At 44.8% G+C, this 21,383-nt stretch overlaps 1 protein-coding gene across 1 annotated transcript; it reads left to right on the plus strand.

Moving 5' to 3' along the window:
- Positions 1-8,918: 8,918 nt before the first annotated feature.
- Positions 8,919-10,637, plus strand: LOC143363511 (uncharacterized). The gene has a single exon (XM_076804083.1). It carries the CDS (start codon positions 8,919-8,921, stop codon positions 10,635-10,637), a length of 1,719 nt encoding a protein of 572 aa, XP_076660198.1.
- The last annotated feature ends 10,746 nt before the right edge of the window (positions 10,638-21,383 follow it).

Raw genomic sequence — 21,383 nt, forward strand, 5'->3', positions numbered from 1 at the left:
CCCAAGAGCATGGTGTGAGTGCTTTGACAACTATATAAAAGAACTAGGATTTGTGAGAAGTGAAAATGATTACTGTTCGTATGTGAAGTATGAAAAAAATGAAGAAATTTATTTAATATTGTTTGTAGATGATTTACTGATTTGCGGGAAAAATAGCGAAGGATTACAAGAGATAAAAACTAAGCTGTCAAAGAGATTTTGTATGAGCGACGTGGGTGAAGTTAAGAAGTACCTAGGAATTAATATTAATTATGATTGCACGAAAGGTGAAATGACATTAAACCAAAAGGAGTATATAGAATCAATAGCTAGGAAGTATGGCGTGGTAGAATCTAAGCTATATTGTACTCCTATGGAGCAAAATTTAAGTTTACAACCCGCAAAGTCAGAAACAACAAACTTGAATTATAGAAATTTGATTGGAGCATTACTGTATGTAAGCACGAGTACAAGAATAGATGTAAGTTACAGTGTGAACTATCTTAGTAGGTTCCAAAACTGTTATGAGGAATCACATTATAAATACGCGTTAAGAATATTAAAATATTTGTACCTGACGAGAGACTTACAATTAACGTATCGAAGAAATGTAAATGCGGATATTCTAGACTGCTTTGTGGATGCCGACTGGGCAGGAGATAAGTCAGATAGGAAATCTACAACAGGATATGTCATAAGAATTTTTGGAAACGTAATATACTGGAAATCGAGGAAGCAGGGTAGTGTTACAAAATCATCGACGGCAGCAGAATACGTAGCATTATCTGACTCGGTCAGTGAAATTAGAGTAATTTTAAATTTATTAAAAGACTTTAAAGTAGAAGTACGAAAACTAGTTAAAGTGTATGAAGATAATGCTGGAGCCATTGCAATCGCTAAATTTGGTAACTTAACAAAGAACTCAAAGTACATTGAAGTCCACTATCATTTTGTAAACGAGTGTTGTGAAAAAGGTATCATAGAGATTATTAAGGTAAATTCAGACAATAACATTGCAGATATTTTAACTAAAGCACTTGGAAGAAGTAAGTTCGAAACATTTAGAAATGCACTAAATATTGTTTAGTGAAGGAAAAAAGTACGATAATTGTTTGAAATCAATAGATATTACTAGAGTTATGAAGCATGATTTAAGGAGGTGTGTTAGAATATATGCATAAATACATGCTTCCACGTGCGATTGCGCGCGCCGAGTGCGATTGCGCGCGCAGAGTGAGTGAGAGAGAGAGAACTGAGTGAGAGAGTAATGTTCGAACGACAGTGTGAAAAGACAGAGAGTTGCGATGCCGATGGATGTGGTCTTTTTCATGTAACCAATTATGTGCGGTGCTGGTGTTTATGATATTATTAATAAATCTAACGTATATAAATCTAATAGTTCTAACGAAACAATTTTTCAAGCTTTAATTTCACCTCATCCGTTAAATTTCCAGTTCTCAGAAATACGATTATACTTCGTATCCAACCGGCACCACGATGCGTCGTTCGCCCGTTTCGAGGATATTCAATATCTTTGACGGTGAATCGATCGCGGGCCATGGTGCCACGACTTGGCTAAATCTTTTCGTGTAGAAAAAACATATGCGACTCGTCGCGTCGATTCGCATTAACCGTTCTATCAACGTTTTCCGAGGCTCCTCGTCGGAGAAACTACCGTTCAAATACAAATTTAAAACGTGAACCCAAGCCAAGTTTTTCAATGATAAAACTGCCATTTTTACTCGTCGTTGTTGTTGTTGTTGTTGTTGTTATCATAGTGGTAGTAGTCGATGTCCTCGTCCTCGTCATCCGTTAAAAATAATTTACGTTTTCTGATCGGTAAGAAAGGAGGAGTTAAGATGATAAGAGGCATGGAACGTTCATTCAATGATAGCGTTCCCTCGTAAACGTAATCGGTTCTACGATATCGACGCACTGCCTTGTCCAAGTATGCCCTCAATCTCCATTTAGGTTTTAAGAAAACAAACACTTGTAAAAGATCTATATACTCGTTTCTCACTTCATGCAACAAATCCAACGGTTTATACGCGAAAGCTGTTACGTATGGAACACCGGTGAATGGAAATTTTACGCGAAAAACACAATAAATATTGCACGATAGAAGGCGAAAATATCGATCGAAAATCCGTTGATACACCTTGGAGTAATTTCGAATATCGCGCTCGAATAACTTTGTCACGGCTAAAGCTTGTAAGGAGGGCACCTCTGCAAACTTCATGGTGAATCGCCCGAGACAATTCCAATTTCGCGTCTACGTCTCGTATTCATTGCCACTTACACATACGTAATATTATGAAAAAATACATTCACACACATACACACATACAAAACATAAATAGCGTAAGGAAGTGGTCTAAAAACATTGTGATAATGAAAAAACCGTTGACACGTGATAATGAAAAACCGTTGACGCGATTGCAAAAGGATGTGGTTCTACGAGAGACGTCATCTCGCGAAAATTAGTAAGAAGATGCAAGAGCGAGAGAGAAACAGTCTCTCTATCTCCCGCCAAATATAATAAAAATGACCGGTCAAATATAATAAAAATGACCGGTCAAATATAATAAAAATGGTCGCTGGCATAATAAAAATGGTCGACCAAATATAATAAAAGTGGCCGGCGGCCAGAGCGAATAAATGGCTGTGCGGTAAGAAGACGTAAGAGCGAGAGAAACAGTCTCTCTATCTCCCGTCCAAATACTATAATAAAAATGGCGGTCGAGAAAAATGGCCGTCCGCAAGAGCTAAACAATCTCCCGCCAAATATAATAAAAATGGCCGACGGCATAATGGCCGCCGGCGGAAATGATAAGGCAGCGATAACGCCAAATATAATAAAAATGGCCGACGGCAAGAGCTAAACAATCTCCCGCCAAATATAATAAAAATGGCCGACGGCAAGAGTTAAACAATCTCCCGCCAAATATAATAAAAATGGCCGACGGCATAATGGTCGCCGGCGGAAATGATAAGGCAGCGATAACGCCAAATATAATAAAAATGGCCGACGGCATAATGGTCGCCGGCGGAAATGATAAGGCAGCGATAACGTCACGCCCCGCCCGATAAGGCAGCGATGACGCCACGCCCCGCGCGATTACCCCCCCCCCCCCCACCCCGCTAGAAAATGACCACTCTCGCTTATTGAGTTAGAACCGGCATAGACTACCTACTCGCGCGGATACTTCGGCACCACTCGCGGTTATAATTCCGCGGACAGAATATACGCTAGCGGCTCGGGTTAACGTTCGGCTTCTCGGCGTCGCGGAGAACGGCGCCTGGCGCGGCCAGGTCTGTTACAAAGTTTTAGAAATACCGGTTTTCTAAAAATTCAGTAGTTAGATATTATTTTCAAAATGACGAAACTGTTGGGAGTCATGTTGATATATTGAAACATAGGGCAAATAAAATATTTTATATTGCATTTTTAAGTTTGTGCATTATTTTTCCGAATATAAAAACGTTTATTATCTCATAATACGCTTGTAAACAGGAAAGAAGGCAACGAAAAAATTCATTTTCATGCAATTTACAAAAATTCTGAAAAGAATTAAAAACAACTGTTTCAATAATATCCAACTACTGAATTTTTATAAAACCGGTATCTCTGAAACTTATAAGGGGGTCAACCGAGGAGTTTGATATAAAATCGGGCATTTTATGCTTTCGGATTTGTGTAAAAATCGATTTTTCCACCTAAAATTCGGAAAAAAATCTCACTCATGTATGCTAGTAAGTAGAATATCCATGAATTTTATCGTAATTTTTTGTTCGGCACGGTGTGACTACAAATCAATTTGATTCGGGGGTTACTTTTGAACATCGTAGGTGGCTATACCGAAAAAATTAAAAAAATTGTTTAAAAAATACAACACATATTTCAGTATACACAGATAAACAAATCAACAGCGAAAGACCAACGGAACGTTGGTGCACCAACGGAATCAATGGGGTAGGTTCAAGCGTCGCCAAGTCACATTTGATGGTAGCGGGGGGGGGGATGACGCAACTGGCAACAGCTAATTGAGGCGTTGTTTGTTTCGTTCAGTTTACTGATGGACAGGAACGCATTCGTATCGCGTGCGAATCACTCCTGTTTCATTTGTTAAACAATTTATACACAGCGCGGAAAGATAAGTGTACGGACTTGTGGTGACGCGAGTGTGTGTAGTTTTTTTTTTTATTTATTACGCTTTATGCCAGAACTGGCCTGTCAGCGGGAGTGTGTATAGTTTGGAGTTTTTGTGAAAAAGTGTGAAAACTGTGGAAAAATGGAGTCTGGTATTTCGTCTTCTGCTAAGCACGCGGGAAAAACGGCGGCCAAGCGAGCATTCAAGGCGACTGCATCGTCCAAAAAGCTTCGCATCTCAACGAAAAGATACAACAGAAGAAGATTACAGCTGAATAGGTAAGTGACAAACAATCCATATACCGTGTGAACTTTTCAAATAAATAAGAAACCAAACAATCATCATTTAGCGACAAACTATTTTCGAAGTCGTGTTCTGTTCTAATTTACATTTAAATGAATTATTTACTATAAACACATTATAATAAATTATAAGACTACAACTAACAAACTGATGAAAATGAGAGAAATTTGAAAAAATAAGGATATAGCTCCAAATATCCCTTTTATGGACCAGTTGTCGAAAAAGCACTTTAACACTTTAACATTGACAAAATTAAAATTATTTGAAGTAAATGCTGCACCGCGATATATGTACAGCCTCGGACGGCCGGCGTGCGTTACCAGCAGCGACCGGATGGCTAACATAGTCACCTTTCTATTTATTTTTTAAATACATAAGTGATGATGAAGGTTTGGTTTCTTAATTATCAGCTGAATTTTACTTTACTAAAAATTATAGACTTTTATATACAGTCAGTGTTACGAACTCTTCGGATCTTTCACGGTGTTGAAAGATTACCGTCAGTTCGCAGAAACAGAGTGTCAGGAAAAAGTCCGACGAAACGAGGATCGCAAGGAATACAGAGATAAACACGCTTGAGACCTGTCGATTGTCGATAATACAGAAAGACTGCGTTGATCGGCCGTTAGATCGATCGCTCCTGACGCCCGTCCCCCGCGCGGCCCGCGAGGGCCACCGAGCTGCTCGATCCACCCGGGACTCGCGGGGCGCGGGAGGGGACGCAGGAACGACGTCGCGCACGCGCCGTTGATCCAGTCCTCTGAGTCGTGTATTTACAGTTTTGTACAGTGTTGTTCGTTACCGAACATGGTTAAAAATACAGAGATATATATAAAAAGGTTAGATTTGAGTTCGGAGTTTGCGAACCCCGTCCGCCTCCTCTCGATTCCTCGATAAATCTCTAACAGTCAGTCAAAAAAGTCTCCGTACACCGTACAAGAATTTATTTAAAGTTGCATAATTTTAAAGGAAATGGTAATAAATAAATAATTCTTGCGTTATTATGTTCACAAACATAACATTTATTAACAGTGCAAAAAAAGCTATATTACATTTATTTGTTAACAAATAAACAAAGGCAAAAGTAAAACTCAACGAAAACGAGGTCAAAAAAGTCTCCGTACATGTAACACTATTATTCATAATTTGTTAATTAGTGATCAGTTGGAAGATAAACGACTCTTCAAGATGTAATTTTCTGGCATTGGTTTTTAAATTTTCTTTCAAAATGTTCAAATATTTATGCTGATCCATTATACCCTCAATAAAGACTAAATTTCCCACTCCTGCTGCACTCATACACCCCCACACCATTACGCTGCCGCCTCCGTGTTTAAACGATGGGAATAAATTTTTGAGTTTCATCTGTTCATTTGGTTTTCTCCACACTTTAACATTTCCATCCGAAGTAAAAATAGTAAATTTACATTCATCACTAAATATAACATTATTCCAAAAGCTTTGATCCTTATTAACGTGTGCCTTTGCAAATCCAAACGTTTTCTTTTATTACCTTTGCAACGAGACGTATTCGGAGTCTCGTTGCGACTCCGCAGTTACGGACCAGGCGCCAATCAGCGTCGGGAACCCGCCGCACGCCAATTCGCGAATTCGGCCCGAGCTCGGACCAAACGGCGAATGCCGACGATTCGCGAACGAGCACACGAGGTCCGCGATCGGGCTATAAAGATCGCGACGAAATCCACCGAGAGCGGAGTTGGCCTGGAGCAGCTCTCGGGGTAACACCCCAGGCCAGGACTTCTCGCAGCCGCGTGGATACGTGCGAGCCACGGTTTACGACCGAGCAAACACGAGGAAGCGCCGGGATCGGCCGTAAGCGTAAGCGGGTCTACGTCCCGTACGAAGAAAGCCGAAACCGCGAGCAAGCCCTGGGAGGCGGTCGCGGAGGCGGCAGTACTTTTCAGTGCACCGTCGTTGCGACACTCTGCCCCGTTCTCCCCACTCCTCGTGACCCGCTCCCGAATCCAGTATTCCTGTCTTCCGATCCGCGATCGTGCCTCGCGCCCCGCGAGTTTAGTCTTCGACCCGCCGCAGCAGCGTGCGGAGCTCGTCCCGCGGTGTACTACCGAGGACGAGTAACCACGCTGGCATCGAGCGGTACGTATTGGGTCTACGTCCGTACGTACGAATTCGTGCCGCGGTGGATCGGGGACGACAAACGGGGCGTCCCGCCGATCCGTAGACGAAATTCTCTGCGCCCCGCGAGCTCAGCCGACGAAGGAACACGACACAATTCACGAACACCTGCTGAGCCGCGGAGGTTCCCGAACACCATCGCCGAGAATTCGGCGCTCCGCGTGCCGTAGCCACGAGGCATTTCGGAGCCACGTTGCTCGCGACCGAACCGCACACCGTTCATTTACTCCGTCGTCCACCGGTGGGCGACGCTCCGTCGGGATTCCGTCCCCGTTACGAGAACCTGTCTCGCTCCGCCGATTCGGAGCTCCGTTGCTCCTCGCGTATAGGTTAAGTTTCCGTAATTATTAAGGTAAATCGCTTAGGTTAATTATTCTATTGTATCACTCTTTGGGGTTATTCTGTCGGGTTATTGATCGGGTATCCACCCTCATTTGTTACTATAGACCAGCCGAGAGGCGGACCGACAGCCGCCCTACGGGAAATCCCGAGCAACCTTAGAATAAAATAAACTCTTTTCATTTTTACTAAGAGCACGCGTACTTTATTAACCACCTTATCCCCTCCCCAAAGAACCCTGGCCGCCGAGCCAATCCGGGGAGGGCTCGCACGCCTCCGAACGCCTACGAACGGTTTTGTCCTGGTTGTACACGACCGTTGTTGTATCCAGCCTTTCTTATAACATTTCGAATAGTTTCGGGCACTACTTTTATATTATAATCATTTTCTATCATACTGGCCAATTTTGGTGCACTCGTTTGTGGATCACAACGAATTGTTCGTAGGATTGCACGTTTATGATTAGTTTCTAATTTTTGTGGTCGACCTGTACGTTGTAAACTTTTAATAGATTTAGTTTTTGCGTATTTCTCAAGAATATATTGTACTGAAGAATTTGTCCTTTTTACTATTTGACCCATTTTTCTAATAGATAATCCATCTTCTCTTAATTTTATAGTTAAATCTCTGGTCGCAAGTGGTACTTCCATTTCGGAGAAATTATTTCGCGAAAACGTCTTTTATTCTTGCTAACAGCCAAGCAACTAAATTGTACTTAACCATAGAGTGTTTCCTTGAGAGTTATTTGTAAACATTCAGCTGAACCGTTAACAAAGGAAATAAATTTACACGCTCACAGTCTCTGTACGGAGACTTTTTTGACTGACTGTATTTTGTGGTAGTTGTTGACCAGATCCGAATAACGATGTTATAAAAATCAGATTGGGTTAGGTTTGGATTGCATTTAGATTAATTTTTGAGTTAGGTTTGGGTTGGGTTTTGAGTTTGGTTTAGATTTCGGTTAATAAATAATGGTTTTTGTTTTGTTTTTTAATAACACATAATGACGTCAAAAAGTACTCAAAACCTAACCCAATAATAGTTGTCTACTTCAAACACAGACGAACACTAGTATTCTGCTAACTTTGCACGAGAGGCCTTCAGTTGCGCACAATACGATTGCGCACGTACACATTGCGCACATATCTTTTGGACACAGTATGATTGGACACAAGAAGAATTGGTCACGTTTCAATTGCGCACACGAAGAATCGGACACATCTCAATTGCGCATAAATAGAATTGGAAACATATTTATTGCGCACAGATAAAACTGGACACAAGCGAATTGCGAACAAATAACCCTAACAACTAACCTTAACCCTAACCCTAACATTTACTACAGACTCTAAAAATCATTCATTTTAACACTTCAAATATTAATTAGTTTCGGTTAATTTTACAGATTCATCACAGGAAATCCTAAACATGGATTTGATACTTAACATCAAGCGCACATAATCCGAAATTAATCACGACTTGGCCGCATTTCCATCACTGTCTAAAATTAGTGTGCGCATTTCTATTTGTTCGCGATTCGCTTGTGTCCAGTTTTATGTGTGCGCAATAAATATGTTTCCAATTCTATTTGTGCGCAATTGAGATGTGTCCGATTTTTCGTGTGCGCAATTGAAACGTTTCCGATTCTTCTTGTGTCCAATCATACTGTGTCCAAAAGATATGTGCGCAATGTGTACGTGCGCAATCGTATTGTGCGCAACTGAGCGCCTCCCACTCAGAGCGATAACTATTTTAACCCTTTTAGTGCCAGAGCCGATATATCGACCCGCACCTTGTAGCTCTTTACTATTCGAATTGCGAGAGAACTCTATCTCAAAATAAATTTATAATACGTTATAAATGGTGTAATTTCATTACGAGAGAATTAAAATAAATAGTTTTTCGGTTTAACTTTCCCTTATATTTTATATGTTATATGACCTATAACAATTACTTTTTTCGGATGAGATAATCCGTCCGGATCCTACCATGTACCTTGGAGTTATTCTTTATGTTTGTATCCATCGGAGCTTCCAAGCTTCGATCTGTGGTGGCGAGGACCCGAATAGCTCACCCGGCCACCCTCTTGCCTCAGCGGACCAGGAGGCTAGCGACGAAGGAACTGAGCTCGCAGTGCACCACGTGGTTCGCAGGTTAGAGAGCCCTTCCGGTTCCTTGATCGAGCGGTTCTCTAACCTGTCTCGCCTGCTCCGAGTTCTGGCCTGGTGTCGTCGTTGGATTCCTGGGAGAAAAAACGGAGAGTCAACCCTCACAGCCTCGGAAGTACGCGCGTGCCAACTCACCCTCTTGCGGCTGAAGCAGGCTTCACACTTCGAGGAGGATATTCGGGCGCTCCGGAAGAGCCAACCAGTCCCAGCCAAGAGCCGGTTGGCCAGACTCAGCCCGTTCCTGGATGCAGACGGAGTGCTGCGCGTTGGGGGCCGCCTTCAGGTTTCCAACCTTGCCTATGACAGGAAGCATCCCGCCATCCTACCCGATGACTCACCCTTGGCCAGGTTGTGGGTCGACGCTGCGCACAAGCGATGTCTCCATGGGGGGAATCATCTGACGCTCGCCACTCTGCGTCAGGAGTGCTGGATACTAAAGGGTCGTCCAATGGTCAAGTCCTGTATCAGACGATGCACCACCTGCAGACGCTGGAGAGGGCAAACCGCCCTACCCAAAATGGGAAATCTTCCGGTAAATCGAGTGACTCCATGTCGTCCCTTTTTCAGGTCTGGGATTGACTACGCGGGACCAATCCAGCTCCGAGCCGGTCGTGGACGTGGTCAGCGTACCTCGAAGGGGTACATCGCTGTCTTTATCTGCCTCTCCACGAAGGCTGTGCATCTGGAGGCTGCGTCCGACGGGTCCAACGACGCATTCCTGGGCGCTCTACGGCGATTCACGGCACGGCGAGGTCGTTGCGCCGAGTTGTACAGCGACTGCGGGCGGAACTTCGTCGGCGCCAATCACGAACTTCGGGCACTTCTTCGAGAATCAGAGAACCGGGGGGGAGGCCCATTTGTCGCAGCCTCTCGTGAGGGCATCATCTGGAGATTTAATCCCCCATCGGCTCCACACTTCGGCGGAATCTGGGAGGCTGCCGTAGAATCCGTGAAGCATCACCTCCGCAGGATCATCGGCGAGCAGCGACTGACCTTCGAGAAGCTGACCACGCTCCTGACCGGTATCGAGGCTTGCCTCAATTCCCAACCCTTAATGCCTTTGTCCGACGACCCCGATGGCCCAGTGGCTCTAACACCTGGTCACTTCTTGATCGGGGAACCGCTCACGGCGATTCCGAATCCCAGCCTCGCGGACCTTCCCGCATCTCGCTTATCCCGGTGGCAACTAGTCCAGCAGATGCAGCGACACTTCTGGAAGCGCTGGTCTCGGGAATACTTAAACTTGCTGCAACCTCGAGTCAAATGGCTCAAGTATAAGGCTTGGATCAAGGCCGGAGCCCTTTGCCTAATCAAAAGCGAAATCCTTCCGCCTACGCAATGGCCACTTGCTCGCGTCGTAAACGTGCACCCGGGATCAGACGCTTCCGTTCGAGTCGCGACAGTTCGCACTGCCACGTCGCAATTTCGCCGGCCGGTGCACAAACTAATTCCTCTGCTGCCACCGGACGATGGGGAAAAGGATGCTGGTGAGGCCTCCAAGACTGATCAGATGAGCGGTTCTCCCGATCCGCGCCTATAAAATTAATACTTTTCAAATTGCGTTCAAATTGTAGGTTAAGTACACAATAGGTTTAATGGTTCACCTCATACACTCATTTGTAATTAGACTTCACCTCATTAAGGCACTTCATCCTCATTGTATCTTCACCCCATCGTCATTTGGTTCACTGTACATTTCCATTTATTCACTCACGACACATAGTTCACTTTACTACGCCACACGTTGCCGATCCATTCATTCTGTCTCAATTTCGTCAATGAATGACGAGGCGGGTGGAATGTTTGGGATTGGCTGCGCGTGGCATCAGATCTCGAACGCGAGATCCACCGCGCCGCCGTACTATTGGCGGGTGCTCGGGTCGCCGCGAGATCGACGGTCGATCGACGGCGAGTCGTGCCATAGGTTGTCACCGCCGGATCGATGAACGACGCCGCTAATAGAATTTCTATTGGCCCAGGATTCAAATTCGGCAAGTCATCGTTCCGGCGGTGATAGAAAACCGCTCGCGACTCGCCTACGATCAGATCGTCAGTTCATCTACACGTTAACAGTTCTAAATCGTTTTCTCTGCAATCGTTCATAAGTAGCTAAGACGTCGCGCGTCGTGGGACCGGTCTTGTACTACGGCGATTCAGTTATCTGGATTCCCAGCAACTCCGCTGAGAATAATTGCACAGTCCTTTCGGGTTAATACATTTATTGACAACTAAAGCTAACCTACCAGTTGGCTTCACCTTGTATATAAATTTTGTAAAGTTCGTCAGTGACGATCCGTTAGACGGGAATAAAGTGCTCGTTCCGTACCGAAAAGTTTATTTTGTAACATTTTCCGCAAATCCGTAATTTCATGATTAATTTATGTCGTCGGCAAGGCAAGTAATAATGTAAAGATAATACTTGATGAAGTGGAGAATTATGTACGATGATATATTGAACTAAATTATTTGTCATGCCTTATTAAATTTTCTTTTTATCATTGATGTCCTATTGAATTGCGTTGAATGATATTGAAATGAAATTGACAATATGATATTGAAACGTACCATGTATTTAATATGTTATATGTAATTTATGTGTGTAATTTACGGTGATGGAAGGGACGTTCTAAAGAATGCCTCGTAGAATTTGGGTCGTCGGGAACCACGTGCCGTCTTTGTAATCGTTAAACGTACGAAAGTAATATTCGCGAACGCGAAACGACAAATTGGCGCAATTATGACGCGAGAGAAAAAAAAAAGCGAGAACGATTAGCGAGACAACTCGGACTTAGCGACAAATTATAATTAACGTTGTAAAAATTGCTGGGAAAAGCCGCGCGTAGCGGAGGTGTCACGGCCCGATAAGGCCAAGACAACAGCCCTCTCAACACGTCACCAGGCCCAAGTCCACAACCGATTCAGCACCCAACACTTTGAACCATGAAACAGTCCCAAACCTTTGTACCCCAAACAAGATTACCCATTAATATATAAGACCCCAAACTCGTGTACCCGACAGTCGACGATCACCTCTGCTACGGCACGTCTCGCCGATCCAACTTTCAAAATAAAAAGCAACTTCAAATTCCCGAAATCTTCAAGTATTCAATCGCGAAAGTGAAATACGGCGTTCTTTCGCGAAAACCAGCCATTTCACCGTAACAGAGGATAAATTCGTGCTGCCGGGATACAATTTCGAAACACGCGAACACACCCGATACATTAGCGAGGAATTTAGAGATAGTGTTTCTGTTGCCGATTGGGGACAAGGCATCTATTGTTCGTACGCGTACCGCGGCAAGGCCATCAGCCGGGGTCGCCTCGCCCGAGCGAGGTAACCAAAACACAAACAGACCGGGAATTTATGGCCTTGCCTGCAAAACCAAACGAAGCGATAGTAAGCGACTCGGGAAATACGAAACAGATGAGCGAGATGCTCAAACCGGAACGTGACGAGGGGGACGAGGGGGAAACAAAGTCGGTCTACGGGGAAGCGTCGGATGAATGGCCTTTGTCCGACGTAGAACCCAATATTGAAAATAATGCTTGGACGGAAAGATCACCGCCGAAAAACATTATTTTACCGGTGCCGGATTTTCGCGCGGAAGAGCCGATGCCGGAATATCGTGGAAATGAACCGATGCAATACCCCTCACACCTCGTATCCGGAATAAATCCGAGTCATTCTAGACCGATGCTGGCGAACGTATCACGTGAATTATTTTACCGGAGGACGCCAACCGCAGAAATAATGCGTAAATGGCGAAAAAAATGTTCCGGGGCACCAGGAGAGGATTCGGAATCCTTCCTGGATTGCCTAATGAAACAACGGAAATATTGCAATATCGTGGATAAAAATTTATTACGTTGCCTACCGGTATGTTTAGACGGAATCGCGGCCCATTGGTAAGAGACGCGGGAAAATAAATGGGATAAATTTGTGGCCGAATATAGGAAATTTTTCGGGGATCCCAAGTATCGCGAAACGTTAGAGAGAAATATTAAAGATCGGCATCAGGGAGAAAACGAACCGTTGCGCGATTACATTGTCATAATGCGGGCAATGTTTAATAAATTGAACCCGTCGTGGCCGGAAGACAAAAAGATTAGGAAAGTATACTGGGGCACGAAACCAATTATTAGGTAGGCAATAGCACTAACGACAATAATGACACTAGAACAATTAGAAGACGAACTGTTAGAAGCAGAACGACAGACGGACATGACCCATAAGACATAACCCAAGAGCGTCCGAAATGGCCCATCCAAGTTTCGCGTACGACCCTTATCGGTACCCCCGCCAAAAACAACAGGACAAGGGGAAACTAAATAATTATAAATGCGCGTATGCAATGGCTGCCGTAACGAGCGTGGATAGCGAGGGTTCGAGCGAAAAATCCTCTAGCCCCACTCGCGAAAATCAGAATTTTAAATCAGAAAGGAAAGCGATACGGCCACGAGATACCGCGACGCACCGAAGGAAATCGCCCGAAAATGACAACAATCGACAAATACCACCGCGCGATAAACAACGCGCGAGCGGAAGAATGTCACTAATGTGTTGGAATTTCCGTAAGACCGGGCACATGGCGCGAGATTGTCGCGAAGAGCCGCGGCTACATTGTTACCGGTGCGGAGCAGAGGGAATCATGATAAACAGATGCCGTAAATGCAATAAAGGCACGGGAAACGAGGAGAGAAGTCGCTCGAAAGGTCCGAAGACACTTCACCCGAATTAACCACTTCGTTCTCATGGACGTGTTATCACGCGACGTCGATACCGTTCGTATAAGGTCACACACGTGTTATGACGCGCCGCCGATACTGTTCGTACAGATCACAGACGCGTTATCACGCGACGCAATTTCGCTTCCGCGGTACCACGGACGTGTAAACACGTGGGCTTGTCTTTGTTCCGTCTGAGGACACCGCTTATTTCTATGTCGTTTCAATTAGTTCTCGTTTAAGTGTGCGTTGTGTATGGTGCAAAATAAAATGTATCCGCAAAGAAACAAGATACTATTGTGAAAATTGTGATGTTGCGTTATGTGTAGTTCCATGTTTCGAATTATATCACACACAGAAACAATAAATGTAAAATATCCTGAAATCAATATTTTTATTTAACTATACCGTTCCCAGAATTAATAATTTTTCGAATTAAAGCACTTAATCTAATAAAGAAAAACGCGAGATATGTCGTGTGTAGCATCGTACGAACGGCATTGCGTCGCGTGATAACGCGTCTGTGATCTGTACGAACAGTATCGGCGGCGCGTCATAACACGTCTGTGACCTTATACGAACGGTATCGACATCGCGTGATAACACGTCCGTGAGAACGAAGTGGTTAATATCGGCCCGCGTCGCAATAAAAGAAACACCAGAAACACCGCCGTTACTAACAGTAAAAGCATTCATCGGAAAGATGCCGGTTCGCGCATTAGTAGGCTCGGAGTCCACGGTAACATTTATAAGCCATGCAGTAGTCACTTAGATAGATGCCGGAGAAATAAAATTAAAAAGGACAGAGCGTCCATGCTATTTCCTTTTAACGACAGCTGCCGTAGATCGTGCAACAGAAGAAGCACAATTCAAATTACGTATCGGGAACAAAGTATGCCAAATATTAGCGCGCGTGTTAGATAACCTTGTAACTCCGGTATTATTAGGGATAGATGCAATAGCATCATTCGGAATTGTCGCGGAATACCACCGAGCCATTTGGTACTTTGCAGAACAGCCGGAGGAAACGTTTCGGTTCAACGATACCCCCCACGCGACAGTGTGCTGCGGGTTACAAAAATTATCCGATGTAGAGAAGGTTAAATTAGAGAAATTTCTAGAGACTTCGCTGCCGGAATTCGAGAAAATGACCGGATTGACCGACTTGATTAGCCGCAAAATTGACATCGGCGACCATCCGCCTATAAAACAGAGATATTATGCCGTCTCTCCTAAAGTACAGGAGGCGATATATAAGGAAGTAGATACCTTATTAGCGGACGGCATAATCGAACCGTCACAAAGCGGCTGGTCAAGTCCGATACTCATGGTCAAGAAAGCAAATGGCAAATACAGATTTTGTCTCGATTTCAGAAATGTAAACGAAGTCTCTAGGAAAGACGCGTACCCCTTACCACTCATGACGCAGATACTGGACAAACTGCGCGCCACGAAATACATCTCGACTCTTGACCTCAGTCAGGCGTACTTCCAAATCCCGTTAGAACCCAGAAGTCGCGAAATCACGGCGTTCACGGTACCGGGAAAAGGATTGTTTCATTTCCGTCGCATGCCGTATGGGCTCACGGGAGCACCGGCCACCTTCCAACGCTTGCTAGATCGTTTAATAGGGCCAGAAATGGAACCACACGCGTTCGCATATCTAGACGATATAATTATCGTGACGAAAACATTCGACGAACAACTCGAATGGCTAGATCGCATACTAAAACGAATAAAAGATGCCGGATTATTAATCAACCCCGAAAAATGCGAATTTTGCTGACAGCAAGTCCGTTACCTTGGATTCGTGGTCAGTCACGAGGGGTTAAAAATCGATGTCGATAAGATAAGACCAATCTTAACATATCCTCCCCCGAAAAACGTGAAACAGGTGCGGCGATTCCTAGGAATGGCATCCTGGTATAGGAGGTTCATTCCGGGATTCGCAACACTTGCAGAACCGCTGAACAACTTATTGCGGAAAAATCGGGAATGGGAATGGAAGGACGGACAACAAACTGCCTTCGAAACCCTTAGGGATGCGATCGCGACTGCACCGACTCTTTCGTTTCCTGATTTCGAAATCCCGTTCACCTTGCAGACGGATGCGAGCACGGTAGGATTAGGCGCCGTTTTAACACAAGAGGTCGAGGGAATAGAAAAAGTAATCGCGTTCGCAAGCAGATCTCTCACGATGCCGGAGAGGAAATATTCCGCGATGGAACTAGAATGTCTAGAGGTAGGGGATAGGGTTTTAAAACAGCAACGCGTTTTATCGTCGGCGGCGCAGCATGTTGCGGCGAAATTAGTTCCGAAGTACGTAGGGCCCGTAATCGTAACGAAGAAGATCTCGCCGGTAGTATATCGCGTAGCCACGGAAGCCGGCAAGGATTTGGGCAAAGTCCACGTGAGCGATCTGAAAGCGTTCCTTCCATCACGGAATGCAACACCTAGGCCTAAATTGAGAGGTTTTATTTCAGTACCGTTGTGGACTCACGTTAAAATGGATGCCGAGAGCGGAAGAGTCGAGCCCCGCAGCCCCCTCGACAACCTGATCGAGGCCTTAAGGGCCGTAGATTCCCCGGAATATCGGCTCCCCGTGGGACAGATCCTCCGTGTATATTTAACCAAGGGAGGCCATCTAAAACAACGGACAATGACGACGCAGACGTGGCAACAAATTATCACGGTACCCCGCAGGATGCCGACTTGCCCACCGGAAGCGGAGGCCATCGTCATTGCTCCCATGAGCGACTCGGACGCCGACTGTTCCTACGAGTCCGCGGACGACGGGAATAACTCTACACCGCTGCCGGACCGTCCCCCCCCCCCCCCAGGGGTTGGATGACACCCTGGACGAGAACCTCGAAGAGTTGCAACTCGACGAGGAATCCGACCCGGCCGGGTTGAGTGTCCCTTCAGAGGAGGAAACATCCACCGAGCTGCCGGCGGACGATGGGTCCGGACACCCCGCGATGGACGAGCCGCTAGAGGAGGAGACGCAACACCCCTCCCCCGAATTGCTGCCGGATGAGGGGCTCGGAGTCCCCACAAGAGACGGGTCGCCAAGTCACATTTGATGGTAGCGGGGGGGGGGGGGGATGACGCAACTGGCAACAGCTAATTGAGGCGTTGTTTGTTTCGTTCAGTTTACTGATGGACAGGAACGCATTCGTATCGCGTGCGAATCACTCCTGTTTCATTTGTTAAACAATTTATACACAGCGCGGAAAGATAAGTGTACGGACTTGTGGTGACGCGAGTGTGTGTAGTTTTTTTTTTTATTTATTACGCTTTATGCCAGAACTGGCCTGTCAGCGGGAGTGTGTATAGTTTGGAGTTTTTGTGAAAAAGTGTGAAAACTGTGGAAAAATGGAGTCTGGTATTTCGTCTTCTGCTAAGCACGCGGGAAAAACGGCGGCCAAGCGAGCATTCAAGGCGACTGCATCGTCCAAAAAGCTTCGCATCTCAACGAAAAGATACAACAGAAGAAGATTACAGCTGAATAGGTAAGTGACAAACAATCCATATACCGTGTGAACTTTTCAAATAAATAAGAAACCAAACAATCATCATTTAGCGACAAACTATTTTCGAAGTCGTGTTCTGTTCTAATTTACATTTAAATGAATTATTTACTATAAACACATTATAATAAATTATAAGACTACAACTAACAAACTGATGAAAATGAGAGAAATTTGAAAAAATAAGGATATAGCTCCAAATATCCCTTTTATGGACCAGTTGTCGAAAAAGCACTTTAACACTTTAACATTGACAAAATTAAAATTATTTGAAGTAAATGCTGCACCGCGATATATGTACAGCCTCGGACGGCCGGCGTGCGTTACCAGCAGCGACCGGATGGCTAACATAGTCACCTTTCTATTTATTTTTTAAATACATAAGTGATGATGAAGGTTTGGTTTCTTAATTATCAGCTGAATTTTACTTTACTAAAAATTATAGACTTTTATATACAGTCAGTGTTACGAACTCTTCGGATCTTTCACGGTGTTGAAAGATTACCGTCAGTTCGCAGAAACAGAGTGTCAGGAAAAAGTCCGACGAAACGAGGATCGCAAGGAATACAGAGATAAACACGCTTGAGACCTGTCGATTGTCGATAATACAGAAAGACTGCGTTGATCGGCCGTTAGATCGATCGCTCCTGACGCCCGTCCCCCGCGCGGCCCGCGAGGGCCACCGAGCTGCTCGATCCACCCGGGACTCGCGGGGCGCGGGAGGGGACGCAGGAACGACGTCGCGCACGCGCCGTTGATCCAGTCCTCTGAGTCGTGTATTTACAGTTTTGTACAGTGTTGTTCGTTACCGAACATGGTTAAAAATACAGAGATATATATAAAAAGGTTAGATTTGAGTTCGGAGTTTGCGAACCCCGTCCGCCTCCTCTCGATTCCTCGATAAATCTCTAACAGTCAGTCAAAAAAGTCTCCGTACACCGTACAAGAATTTATTTAAAGTTGCATAATTTTAAAGGAAATGGTAATAAATAAATAATTCTTGCGTTATTATGTTCACAAACATAACATTTATTAACAGTGCAAAAAAAGCTATATTACATTTATTTGTTAACAAATAAACAAAGGCAAAAGTAAAACTCAACGAAAACGAGGTCAAAAAAGTCTCCGTACATGTAACACTATTATTCATAATTTGTTAATTAGTGATCAGTTGGAAGATAAACGACTCTTCAAGATGTAATTTTCTGGCATTGGTTTTTAAATTTTCTTTCAAAATGTTCAAATATTTATGCTGATCCATTATACCCTCAATAAAGACTAAATTTCCCACTCCTGCTGCACTCATACACCCCCACACCATTACGCTGCCGCCTCCGTGTTTAAACGATGGGAATAAATTTTTGAGTTTCATCTGTTCATTTGGTTTTCTCCACACTTTAACATTTCCATCCGAAGTAAAAATAGTAAATTTACATTCATCACTAAATATAACATTATTCCAAAAGCTTTGATCCTTATTAACGTGTGCCTTTGCAAATCCAAACGTTTTCTTTTATTACCTTTGCAACGAGACGTATTCGGAGTCTCGTTGCGACTCCGCAGTTACGGACCAGGCGCCAATCAGCGTCGGGAACCCGCCGCACGCCAATTCGCGAATTCGGCCCGAGCTCGGACCAAACGGCGAATGCCGACGATTCGCGAACGAGCACACGAGGTCCGCGATCGGGCTATAAAGATCGCGACGAAATCCACCGAGAGCGGAGTTGGCCTGGAGCAGCTCTCGGGGTAACACCCCAGGCCAGGACTTCTCGCAGCCGCGTGGATACGTGCGAGCCACGGTTTACGACCGAGCAAACACGAGGAAGCGCCGGGATCGGCCGTAAGCGTAAGCGGGTCTACGTCCCGTACGAAGAAAGCCGAAACCGCGAGCAAGCCCTGGGAGGCGGTCGCGGAGGCGGCAGTACTTTTCAGTGCACCGTCGTTGCGACACTCTGCCCCGTTCTCCCCACTCCTCGTGACCCGCTCCCGAATCCAGTATTCCTGTCTTCCGATCCGCGATCGTGCCTCGCGCCCCGCGAGTTTAGTCTTCGACCCGCCGCAGCAGCGTGCGGAGCTCGTCCCGCGGTGTACTACCGAGGACGAGTAACCACGCTGGCATCGAGCGGTACGTATTGGGTCTACGTCCGTACGTACGAATTCGTGCCGCGGTGGATCGGGGACGACAAACGGGGCGTCCCGCCGATCCGTAGACGAAATTCTCTGCGCCCCGCGAGCTCAGCCGACGAAGGAACACGACACAATTCACGAACACCTGCTGAGCCGCGGAGGTTCCCGAACACCATCGCCGAGAATTCGGCGCTCCGCGTGCCGTAGCCACGAGGCATTTCGGAGCCACGTTGCTCGCGACCGAACCGCACACCGTTCATTTACTCCGTCGTCCACCGGTGGGCGACGCTCCGTCGGGATTCCGTCCCCGTTACGAGAACCTGTCTCGCTCCGCCGATTCGGAGCTCCGTTGCTCCTCGCGTATAGGTTAAGTTTCCGTAATTATTAAGGTAAATCGCTTAGGTTAATTATTCTATTGTATCACTCTTTGGGGTTATTCTGTCGGGTTATTGATCGGGTATCCACCCTCATTTGTTACTATAGACCAGCCGAGAGGCGGACCGACAGCCGCCCTACGGGAAATCCCGAGCAACCTTAGAATAAAATAAACTCTTTTCATTTTTACTAAGAGCACGCGTACTTTATTAACCACCTTATCCCCTCCCCAAAGAACCCTGGCCGCCGAGCCAATCCGGGGAGGGCTCGCACGCCTCCGAACGCCTACGAACGGTTTTGTCCTGGTTGTACACGACCGTTGTTGTATCCAGCCTTTCTTATAACATTTCGAATAGTTTCGGGCACTACTTTTATATTATAATCATTTTCTATCATACTGGCCAATTTTGGTGCACTCGTTTGTGGATCACAACGAATTGTTCGTAGGATTGCACGTTTATGATTAGTTTCTAATTTTTGTGGTCGACCTGTACGTTGTAAACTTTTAATAGATTTAGTTTTTGCGTATTTCTCAAGAATATATTGTACTGAAGAATTTGTCCTTTTTACTATTTGACCCATTTTTCTAATAGATAATCCATCTTCTCTTAATTTTATAGTTAAATCTCTGGTCGCAAGTGGTACTTCCATTTCGGAGAAATTATTTCGCGAAAACGTCTTTTATTCTTGCTAACAGCCAAGCAACTAAATTGTACTTAACCATAGAGTGTTTCCTTGAGAGTTATTTGTAAACATTCAGCTGAACCGTTAACAAAGGAAATAAATTTACACGCTCACAGTCTCTGTACGGAGACTTTTTTGACTGACTGTATTTTGTGGTAGTTGTTGACCAGATCCGAATAACGATGTTATAAAAATCAGATTGGGTTAGGTTTGGATTGCATTTAGATTAATTTTTGAGTTAGGTTTGGGTTGGGTTTTGAGTTTGGTTTAGATTTCGGTTAATAAATAATGGTTTTTGTTTTGTTTTTTAATAACACATAATGACGTCAAAAAGTACTCAAAACCTAACCCAATAATAGTTGTCTACTTCAAACACAGACGAACACTAGTATTCTGCTAACTTTGCACGAGAGGCCTTCAGTTGCGCACAATACGATTGCGCACGTACACATTGCGCACATATCTTTTGGACACAGTATGATTGGACACAAGAAGAATTGGTCACGTTTCAATTGCGCACACGAAGAATCGGACACATCTCAATTGCGCATAAATAGAATTGGAAACATATTTATTGCGCACAGATAAAACTGGACACAAGCGAATTGCGAACAAATAACCCTAACAACTAACCTTAACCCTAACCCTAACATTTACTACAGACTCTAAAAATCATTCATTTTAACACTTCAAATATTAATTAGTTTCGGTTAATTTTACAGATTCATCACAGGAAATCCTAAACATGGATTTGATACTTAACATCAAGCGCACATAATCCGAAATTAATCACGACTTGGCCGCATTTCCATCACTGTCTAAAATTAGTGTGCGCATTTCTATTT

The sequence above is a fragment of the Halictus rubicundus genome, unplaced genomic scaffold (genome assembly GCF_050948215.1).
Source record: "Halictus rubicundus isolate RS-2024b unplaced genomic scaffold, iyHalRubi1_principal scaffold0052, whole genome shotgun sequence".
NCBI lineage: Eukaryota > Metazoa > Arthropoda > Insecta > Hymenoptera > Halictidae > Halictus > Halictus rubicundus.

What these genes read in the sequence shown, in the direction of transcription:
- LOC143363511 (XM_076804083.1), top strand. Translation starts at nt 8,919, where the DNA reads ATGTACCTTGGAGTTATTCTTTATGTTTGTATCCATCGGAGCTTCCAA.